The sequence below is a fragment of the Brachyhypopomus gauderio genome, chromosome 1 (assembly GCF_052324685.1).
Source record: "Brachyhypopomus gauderio isolate BG-103 chromosome 1, BGAUD_0.2, whole genome shotgun sequence".
In the NCBI taxonomy this organism is placed as follows: Eukaryota; Metazoa; Chordata; class Actinopteri; order Gymnotiformes; family Hypopomidae; genus Brachyhypopomus; species Brachyhypopomus gauderio.
Genome location: NC_135211.1, coordinates 5,874,377 through 5,884,767, shown reverse-complemented (window position 1 = coordinate 5,884,767; position 10,391 = coordinate 5,874,377). Strand labels below are relative to the sequence as shown.

Genomic DNA, 10,391 nt, shown 5'->3' with positions numbered 1-10,391 from the left:
ATGAATGAAGGTGCACGTATCTGCACCTTTGCCTGAACTCAGCTTTTATCCTGTCAGCACACCTGTGAGAAGTGACAGCCCATTGTGAACAGCATTCTCTCCACTGTTACGTGCACAGATCACATGTTGTGTTTTGCTCTTCCTGTCAACTGACATACATAGGTGGACTCGTTGCTGCCAATCATCATCTGGACATGCACAATCAACATCGATGTGTTCCACCAATTGGGTCTCGAAATGGCTTCACCAGCCCACCAATGGGTTGCTTTAGGAGGCGGGCATTCTTGGATAAAGGATGAATACATGGACAGACAAGAGAGAGAAAGAGAGAGAGAAACACACCTGACCGACATTCAGCAGAGATTTATCAGTGTAAAGTAGACGGGGGGATGTAGTGTGCGTATAGGAAGCTAATAGTCTGTGTATATTATGCATTACATGTGGTGTGTGTTGGTGGTTGTGTCAGGTCTTTGCTAAGTGTTTGTGACATGTTCACTGTTCGTGTGGGAGGCAACGGTGGGATAGGTAAGGTTATTTTGTTTGTAGTTATTTCTGTTGTATAGGTGTGTTAGGAAAGGGGGCAGGCATCACATTTTTATGTGTAGCCTATGGGAAAGGTACCACACAGGACACATATTAATAGGGGTTCTTTTATTTTGCTTGTTGTTTAGTTTGAGAGAGAACATTTTTTCTCTCTCCCCTTTTTTCCCTAAAAATACGGCAGTGGGTCTACTGTACAACAAAACAAAATAAATAAAACAAATGTTACCATTAACAATATTGTGTAATCAATATCAACCCACTAGGTAATACAAAATAAAATAAAACACTTACATCTCAGGTACTTTAGAGACTTCACCTGCACAGTACGGAATCCACACAAAACGTCTACAGCTGTTTAAATAAAAGTTACCCAAAAGAAATTGACAGCCAACAACACAGATCCATCACGTTAGCAAAGTGTAAGCACACTATTCCACCTGGCTACATATGTTTTGTTAGGTTTAGAGGTTTGCTAGGTAGGAAAGACTTTTTTTTTCTTCATTGATTTGATGCCACCCGTATCCCACCATAGGTCAGTACATGGGTAAACAGAACGTTTATTGGCAGTTACATCTAGCGTGTTGAGCAGTTATGACTTTTATTAGCTGTAATGTCCTGTTTATCTGTGTTATTGCATGTTTGGATCAGTCTCTGGATATCAGTAAATTTCAGTCTTTGGTCGCCATCAGTTTGTCTGTTGAGTACCTTTTATCGTATACCACCCTACACCCAGTAGCAATCCCATGCATCTGTTTCTTACCCAAGTCTTGGTTCTATTAGAGAACGGGGACGTAACAAGTGGTGGCTCGTCTGGGATATCTGTTACACTCCTTCTCCAGGATTCTCTCCATCGGTCCTGATATAACAGGTAGCAATGTGATTGACGCTGTGTGTGTAGGTGGGGGATATCCGTGGCACGGACGTAGTTTTGGGGGGGGACGGGGGGGACATGTCCCCCCCACTTTTTCAAAAGCCGGTTTTGGTCCCCCCCAGTTTTTACAGTTAAAACCAAATATTTAAGTAGCGACGAAGTCATGTCCCCCCCACTTTTTAACGGTTAAAAAACCAATATCCAAATAGCGACAAATCTAGCACTAGGATCATGCAGCACCCCCCCCCCCCCCCCCCCCCCGCTCAACAGTTCGCCACGCCACCCCAGGTTGTGTCCCTCCCACTTATGAAATCAAAACTACGTCCATGATCCGTGGTAACGTTGGTTTTATAGTTCCCGACACTGTCTTGGGTCAACATTATGGCTACATTTGATCTACAGGCATTTCCTGAAACAATATGAAAAGTGAAACATTAAAAATTAGTAACATGTAAAAAGAGTTACTTGTTATAGCTACCTACTTCAATCTTTCTGTGTCGAGGGCATTATTAAAGAAGGATACCAGGGCTTTGGTTACACGTCCTTTCTTTCGCTTCATATCAAAGTTGAGCTTCTTGTGCCCCCTAGAGAATTGCCATCGTCTGACAACGATGGTGAAACAGGATCAAATGGAGGGAGACCAGATTGTACCTCTGATGCACCTCCTGATGAGACTCTCTGTACATCAGACCAAACGGGACAAACTTCACTTGCCACCTGTATAGGTGAGGCACCGCCATCAGATACCAGCAACATCAGATACCTGTAACAAAGTGGGGCCCTCGAACGTAATATCACCCGTTTGTCATGCACACAAAACACCAATATCCACCAAACATGCATTATGTTTCCCCCCTTTTTTATATTTCTGTTTCTAATTTTACATTGTCTAGTTTCCTCATCACTTTGTAACAACCAATGCAACTACAACTCTCAGCACCCCACACACAGCCTGGAAGAACTCTCAAATGATCACCATTCATTCACATGTTTCTCATCACCAAACTGTTGGTCTTTACAGAAATCACAGAGGATGTACACAATCATGAGCACACCAAGGCAACACTGGCAAGAAAAAAAATAAGGAAGACACCTTGATAAGGGGAACTCGTCCTCTTCTGCTCGACATTATATGACAAAACTACTCATTTTAGACCTTTGTTTCATTCGGTTGTCCTATTTTTTTAATGTTTTTGTGTATTATAGGTCCTATAGTTTTTAGCATAATGTCATGGTAGGCCGGGCCAGCCCCACAGGGGAGCCGCCCACTTCACAACACTCCACCTCCCGTTCACTCCCACAGTCTCAATCACCCACTTATTAAATCATCATGTGCACCTGTTCGTCGTTACCCACATCTCTCCTTATCAGCCCACAGGTCCTACAAGACAGTGCTGTGCATTCCTTGCACTGTTTGTAGTGAGCCCTGCACGTGACGTCTTCCGCTGCCTTCTCTTCTGACACCAAGTTACAGTGACTCTTGTGTCTTAAGCACTTATTTGCGCCACGCTGTGTGCGTGCGGCTTTCCTTGTTTCCTTGCTCATTTCAAGTGAGTTTTGCAATAAAAATTAAAGAAACCATGGCACCATTCACCGCATCTGCTGCTTCTGGTAACCAAGCATATAGGAAAGGGAAGGAAACTAGAATTGTGCCAATTACTATTACATAAGTACTCTAGACATTTACACACACCATCGCTACACTCAACCTCACTTACGTCTACTGAGAAAGGAAAAAGTGAGACACTCACAGCAGAATGTAAGTGCATTAATCCTGTTCTGACGTTAAAGAATATCACAGAAGGGGGAGATCTGCTGGACGGGACATCAGCACGGCTGTGACTCGAATATCGGCACAAGGCTGCAGGTAATGGCTGATAGCGGCTGTTACACTGAATATCAGCACAGCTGTGATGGCATTCAGAACAGAGATATGCTATATATGCCAGAATACAGGCTGTAGAAAAGCTCACTATTAACATAGATTTCTTTGGCTTGTTTTTTTCTTTCCTTTTCTACACCACCCGACATTGACCTTGTATTTAACTGTATTTGTGCAGGTGTTAATGGCAATTATATTTACATTATTCTTTGAACATACAGTGGGAACTACTACATATTGTCACGGTGAGGCGGCCCCCTACCGGTCGCCTCCATCCACAGCGGCTGTTGTTGTTGTTGTCTGGTGACGTCATGTGCGTCCCTCAGGTGGGCGGAGCCCGTGATCCGTCTCACCTGAGGGTCGTTTGTTTGCCTATATATGTCTTGTCTTTGTACCAGTTGACCGCTGGTCATTATATCCTTAATTTGGAGATAGTGCACGGGTTTTAGGTTTGCACACTTTCTATTAAACCATCCTTTTTCCCTGAGACTTGACGTGATCGCTTCCTTTTTGTTGCTCACCCCCGCCTGTCACAGAATGACCAGCCACCTTTCGGAAGCCGCCGAGTCTCTTTTACTTTCTCCTTCGTTCGTGGTCATGTCTCGTGGTAAGTGTTTGTCTGCGTGGTGTTTGAAGAGATCCGCCGTGCTTTTGTGTTGTTTGTGGCATGGCGAGGGACAGGGCTCTCGCCCTGGAAATACTCTTCGTTTTTGTTGTTTGTTTGTTTGAAGAGCTCCGCCGTGTTTGTGTTTGTGGCGCGGCGAGGACCAGGACGTCTTCCCTGGGAGCGCTCTTCATGTTTTGTGTGGGAAAAATGTGTACATGTTGACGGACGTGTGGATCCGTGTGCGTGCTCGTTGTTTCATGTTAAATGTTTCATGTGTGACGCGGTCGCCGCTCGTCACTGTCGCCTCGCTCCCCGTGTATCTTGTGTTTTATGTGGGGAGCGACTGCGACTCGGAGCGGCGCGTCACTATTGTGTATGTGTATGTAGAGCGCGCATGTGTGGGTCCCGTCTGTCTGTTTGTACACTGTTTTGTTTGTCTAGTATTTGCGTGTGTGTTTTCTCCTAGCGTGTTGTCAACTGTTGCGTGTAATTCCACGCATGCTCCTCCCCCTGAATGTGTGTTTGGGGGGGGACCGGCTGTGGTCCCGTGCCATGGGGTGTGGCACGGAGGGCGTCTCTCCCGAGGGAGGCCCTGAATAGGGTAGGGCGTGTTTGTGTTTCGTGTTTGTATATGTGTGTGGTGTGTGTGTGTGTGTGTGTGTGTGTGAGGTTGTGTTCTTTGTGCAGGTGCTTCTTCTTGGCGGTGTTCCTGGACCTTGTGGGGGTCTCCACCTGGCAGGAGCCCCCTTGTGTTGTGGGGTGACCGGAGCCCGGTCATGAAGAGCCCCTCCCTAGAGGGCTGGGGCCCCCGGATGTTTGGGGACCATGGGGCTCCGGTCTGAAAAGCTCCTGCTGGGGATGGAGATCCTCCCTCCTGCCCGGGGTGACCAGGAGGCCGTTGGGGCTGCTCCCTAGCCCGCGTTGGGGGTGCTCTGGGCCTCGGTCTCTGGCGCTCCTGGGTTGGGTGGAGGAGTCCATCTTGAGATGAGAGGCCCCGGGAGGGGTTGGCTCCCCAGGAGGCTGGGGTGACCCCTAGTAGAAGGCAGGGGTCAGCTCTGGGAGGAGGTAGGTCCAGGAGGTGAAGTAGCTACGCCTTGGAGAGGTAGCCTGCACACCCACACACACACGAGGGACGAGAGAGGAGCCGTAGCCCCTCGTCCTCACACCCATGGGGCTTACCAGCTGAATGCCGGTTAGGGCGTGAGGGCCCTGTGACCGACCGGGGCATGGTTTTGTGTTGTTAACGGCCCGGTCGGTCCAGGGTCCCGCCCGGGGAGGTGAGCTGCCTAATGTTTTGTGTTTTATGTTTCAGCTCCCGGACGGCAGGAGGTGTGTTCCTGCCTGTCTCTGCCTTCCTGCCCCTTCATGTTTTGTGTGCAGCCGCTGTGTGCCATTCACCCAGTGGAGGGGAGTGCGGCTTGGTGGGGGGGTCTGTCACGGTGAGGCGGCCCCCTACCGGCCGCCTCCGTCCACAGCGGCTGTTGTTGTTGTTGTCTGGTGACGTCATGTGCGTCCCTCAGGTGGGCGGAGCCCGTGATCCGTCTCACCTGAGGGTCGTTTGTTTGCCTATATATGTCTTGTCTTTGTACCAGTTGACCGCTGGTCATTATATCCTTAATTTGGAGATAGTGCACGGGTTTTAGGTTTGCACACTTTCTATTAAACCATCCTTTTTCCCTGAGACTTGGCGTGATCGCTTCCTTTTTGTTGCTCACCCCCGCCCGTCACACATATATGTAAAACTGCTGAAAGACATGTTCGGCACAAATGTTCGGCCATGAAACATTTTAAAAAGCAGTAGAAAAAAAGCTGCAAATATATATTTTTTTAGATTAGCAAAAAAAAACTCACAGAACTAAAACCTCTTCAGATGAGTTGTTTTAGGAAATGCTTACGTCACATGGTCAGGGTGTGACCACCCTAGGAAACTAGGGAGTTTTTCCTTGCCATTGTCGCCCTTGGCTTGCTCACTGGGGGCTAGGACTCGGCACTTGTAAAGCTGCTTTGTGACAACAACTGTTGTAAAAAGCGCTATATAAATAAAATTTGATTGATTGAGATACATTTTCTTCCAGGGTGTCCAAACAATGTCACTTACCTGGGGCTTATAAAAAGGTCCATGTGTGCCCATGAGAGGCTCTTCAGCATGCTTGGAAGCTGTGTTTTAAAATTTGCCTGCCATCCAATAAAAACAATAAAGAAATATGAAAGAATTGCTAAAGGTATGGGTTCAAGGTTTGTTCTGGCCCACTGGAACAGGGAAGACAGAGTGGACTACAGGTAAGCTGGTCTCTACCTGAGGGTAGTAAACACACGGAGTACTACAGGCTAGTCTCTCTCCTTAATACTAGAACACACACACTGGTTGGATTACAGGTAAGATGGCTCTCTCTGGGGATTCCCAGGCTAGTTCATGCACACAGGGTTCAACGGACTTTCACATTTTTTACATCATATAGGGATAGTGTTTATGTTATGAACTGGCTCATGTATATCACTACCTACTGTTATTTGAGTGATACAGTGTAGATTTGGCCTGGTATGTAGCAGGATGTTACAAGGTGCGTCCCTCAGGTGGGCGGAGCCCGTGATCCGTCTCACCTGAGGGTCGTTTGTTTGCCTATATACGTCTTGTCTTTGTACCAGTTGACCGCTGGTCATTATATCCTTGATTTGGATCTACTCACGGGTTTTTGGTTTGCACACTTTCAATTAAACCATTCTTTTTCCCTGAGACTTGGCGTGATCGCTTCCTTTTAGTTGCTCACCCCCGCCCATCACAGAATGACCGGCCGCTTTCAGAAGCCGCCAGTCTCTTTTTCTTTCTCCTTCGTTCGTGGTCATGTCTTGTGGTAAGTGTTTGTCTGCGTAGTGTTTCGTGAAGAGTTCTGCCGTGCTTTTGTGTTGTGTCTGTGGCACGGCGAGGACCAGGGCTGTCTGCCCTGGGAAAATTCTTCGTGTTTGTTTGTTGTATGTAGTTCAAGAGCCACCGTGCTTAGATGTGTGTGTGTGTGTAGCACGGTGGTGACCAGGGTAGTCGACCCACGGCTCTTCGTGTTGTGTGGTTGTCGTGTTGGGTGTGTGTGAACGGACGTGTGGATCAGTGCGCTAGCTCGCTTGTTAATTGTTAAATGTTGTGTGTGTGACGCGGTTGCCGCTCGTCATGGTCGCCTCGCTCCCTGAGCGACTGCGAACTTGAGCGGAGCGTCACTATTGTTTGTGTAGAGCGCGCATGTGTGGGTCCCGTCCGTTTGCTGTTTGCACAGTTTGTTTGTCTAGTCTTTGCGTGTGTGTTTTGTCCTAGCGTGCATGTGAAATGTTGCGTGTAATTCCACGCATGCTCCTCCCCTTAAATGTGTGTTTGGGGGGGACCGGCTGTGGTCCCGTGCCACGGGGTATGGCACAGAGGGGGTTGATGGGGCGCGTTTGTGTTGTATGTTGGTGTGTGGTTGGGTGTGTGTGTGTGTTTTCTGTGCAGGTGCTTCCCCCTGGTGGTGTCATGGTGTTCCTGGACCTTGTGGGGGTCTCCACTTGGCAGGAGCCCCCTTATGTTGTGAGGTGACCGGAGCCCGGTCATAAAGAGCCCCTCCCTATAGGGTTGGGGCCCCCGGATGTTTGGGGACCATGGGGCTTCGGTCTGAGAAGCTCCTGCTGAGGATGGAGATCCTCCCTCCTGCCCAGGGTGACCAGGAGGCCCTTGGGGTGCTCCCCAGCCCGCGACGAGGGTGCTCTGGGCCTCGGTCTCTGGCGCTCCTGGGTTGGATGGAGGAGTCCACCTTGCGATGAGGGGCCCCGGGAGGGGTTGGCTCCCCAGGAGGCTGGGGTGACCCCTAGCAGAAGGCACACACCCAGTGGAGGAGAGTGTGGCTTGGTGGGGGTGTCTGTCATGGTGAGGCAGCCCCCTACCTTGTTTTAGCGCCACGAACAGCCCTAGTACACCCTCCCTGGGAAGACAGGGGAAAATACATTAAACAATGGCACAGCAACAAACACGCACACGGGAACATGAAACACAAGAGGTACGAAAGGAAAAAGGAGACTAGGGAGACACACGGGAATCAACACACACACAGGCATAGGCAGCCATGGCATCGCTCCGGCTGCTTGCCAAAGCGCAAGCAGAGGCGCGGTCTGTCCTGGGGTCGCAGATGCAGCGGGCGGTACAGGCGGCGGAGTCCCTCCGGTCTTCAGGATGTACCTCCGTGCGCTGTTCGGGACTCCCGCTGACCGTGCTCCTGATGGCTTCCCTCGGGGAGCTTCTGCCTTCCTTCTGGGCGCCACCGGAGTCCTGGCTCTCTGCTGCGCGCTGGCTGGGGTCTGCGGCGTCTCCAAGGGCGCGTTGAACCCCCACCTCGGACCGCTGGCTATACCAGGACCCCTCCGTGCTCCCGGGAATGCCGTCGCCTCGCCCCTCGCCGTCTCCATCTCCTCCTCACTCTCGGAGACGCTGCGACCAAGCGACATGGGCTCCTCCGGGGTCGAACAGCAGGAGCAGTCCATACTGCTCTCCTCCGAAGGGACCCAAGGTTCTTCCCGCGCGGACTGCACGGTGCCCTCCGAGCACTGAGCGTCGGAAGATTAATTATTCTTGAAACCAGTATTCAGCTTTCCAGCCTTTAAGAACAAAGGGCCACAGGACCATGTGCCTCTAAATGTGAACACTGTGCCATGTGGTTGATATAAAGACACAACTTATGATCTTTCATGTATTCAATATTAAGTGATCTTATTAGAATACCGGTTATTGTATAAACACACCACATTGATGCATATTCATGTATTACTTTGTGTATCAGTAGTTAGATATACCTGTTCTTGTAGTCTTAAACTCTACAGTGAATGCAGGCATGCATATATATATTACTGTGTGTTCTGCTGTTTAATTCTGTGTTAGTCATAGAGACATGTATACTCACATATTCCTGTGCTGCATTATTTTAGATATATCAATACACTTGTATTCCGATGTAATATTGATGTAGATTCAGATATAACCAAGTATCAACATGTAATGTGCTATATTAGGCATATGCATATCTATGTATTACTTTGTATATTGCTCATCGAATGTAATAATTTTCATGTGTGCTTATGTGACCTCACATTCATGCCTGTCTGTGCACTATGTGTCATTTATTGTCCAAAAGTGGAAATTAAGAATGGCTCAATGTGTAGACTAATAGAACCAAATTAATTCTTATTTAGTCAGAGTATGTAAGTCAATTTATTTAGGAATTCCCTTTGTCTTCAAATTGTGTTAATCTGTCTTCTTTGGTTAACCCCCCCCCCCCCCCCCCCCTCGCTCGCTCGCTCTCTCTCGCTCGCTTTCTTTCTCTCTCTCTCTCTTTCTCTCTCTCCCCTATTGAATATTCAATAATACAGGCCCAATGGTCAATGACCTGAAAGTGCCTTACGATGATGCCCAAAAAGTTGCTTTAAAAGCCCTTGCTCGAGGAGAGACAAGGAGCTTGGCAGCCTGGTAGACTTGGAGAATTTCGCCAGACAGAAAGTGCAGCTCATCTAAAGAGCACAGGAGCTCTGGGGAGACTGAAGAACAGGTAGGCCTGTTTGAAACGGGGGACTGGGAGATCACGTGAGACCATCAATGCAATTCTCATCTTGATGTCCTCTCTCTCTCACACTCTCTTTCTCTCTCTCTCTCTCTATCTCTCTCTGCCTCTTTCTCATTCTGTCCTCCCCTCTCAGTGTTTTTCTGGTCCTGTATATGATGACGCCTCAGCCCTGACCACGACCTCTGACACAACAAAGGAAGCAACTTTAGATGATCCGTGCAATGTTCAATACTCCACTGTTTATTTTCCAAGGTCCCACACACAAGAAGCGTCTCTACGTACCACCACCAGACTTCCTCTTCACACTTTACAAGAAGGCAGTGTTGAGTATGCTGCTGTAAATATTCGCAGACACATTGCTGCCACCCAGTGAGTCATTAATTACACTGCACTGATTTTTTATTCTTTCTGTAGATCATTACATTTGACTGATTGAAAATGTAAAGCATTAAGCCATTTTACAGATTAGAGACTGATTCATCTCCTCACGTTCCACAGGCCTTTGGTAGCAGACACAGCTGATGATGCATCTCAGACCTACAGCCAGATCCATAAACCCAAACCCTCCAACAGCCTCACTGTGAGCTCAGAGCACTGGGCTGAAGAAGCAGGAGCTCTTGATCCTGGAGAACTGTTGAGAGACACAGAACTCCTGTGATTTAGGAACGCAACAGCCACATCAATGTACAATATACTGTAATGTAATGTAATTACATGTATTAGACTAAAGCTCATTCTGTTTTCTGCAGTAATAAAAAAAACTTTTATGAATTAGTTTGGACTTGTTTTTTATATTTTACTTTCCTTCACTGATCAGATTGTTACACTAAAAATTCAATTGTTTTGGTATTTTGGTATTGAATTTTTTTGTACAACAATTTTGAGTTTTTGTTTGATTAATTAAATTTTTAGTGT

The 10,391-nt window shown here is 47.9% G+C and overlaps 1 protein-coding gene and 1 long non-coding RNA gene across 3 annotated transcripts; both read left to right on the top strand.

Annotated features, from left to right (window-relative positions):
* The first annotated feature begins 1,327 nt into the window (after nt 1-1,327).
* On the top strand, nt 1,328-2,577 carry LOC143526111 (uncharacterized). The gene is made up of 3 exons (XR_013133827.1): nt 1,328-1,411; nt 2,003-2,139; nt 2,436-2,577. It is a non-coding gene; the product is annotated as an uncharacterized LOC143526111 (long non-coding RNA).
* A 560-nt stretch (nt 2,578-3,137) lies between these two features.
* On the top strand, nt 3,138-10,270 carry LOC143525768 (uncharacterized). 2 transcript variants are annotated; one of them, XR_013133737.1, is made up of 4 exons: nt 3,138-3,281; nt 9,286-9,461; nt 9,610-9,845; nt 9,975-10,270. XR_013133737.1 is itself a non-coding variant. In XM_077020110.1 (2 exons), the coding sequence occupies exon 2, from the start codon at nt 8,096-8,098 to the stop codon at nt 8,468-8,470; it is 375 nt and encodes a 124-aa protein (XP_076876225.1). In that variant the 5' UTR covers nt 3,138-3,281; nt 7,382-8,095; the 3' UTR covers nt 8,471-9,230. The 2 variants fall into 2 exon arrangements, 1 of the variants encoding a protein (XP_076876225.1); XM_077020110.1 differs by lacking the exons at nt 9,286-9,461; nt 9,610-9,845; nt 9,975-10,270 and adding an exon at nt 7,382-9,230.
* The last annotated feature ends 121 nt before the right edge of the window (nt 10,271-10,391 follow it).

Coding starts and splice junctions, on each gene's coding strand:
- LOC143525768 (XM_077020110.1), top strand. CDS start 8,096: ATGTACCTCCGTGCGCTGTTCGGGACTCCCGCTGACCGTGCTCCTGAT.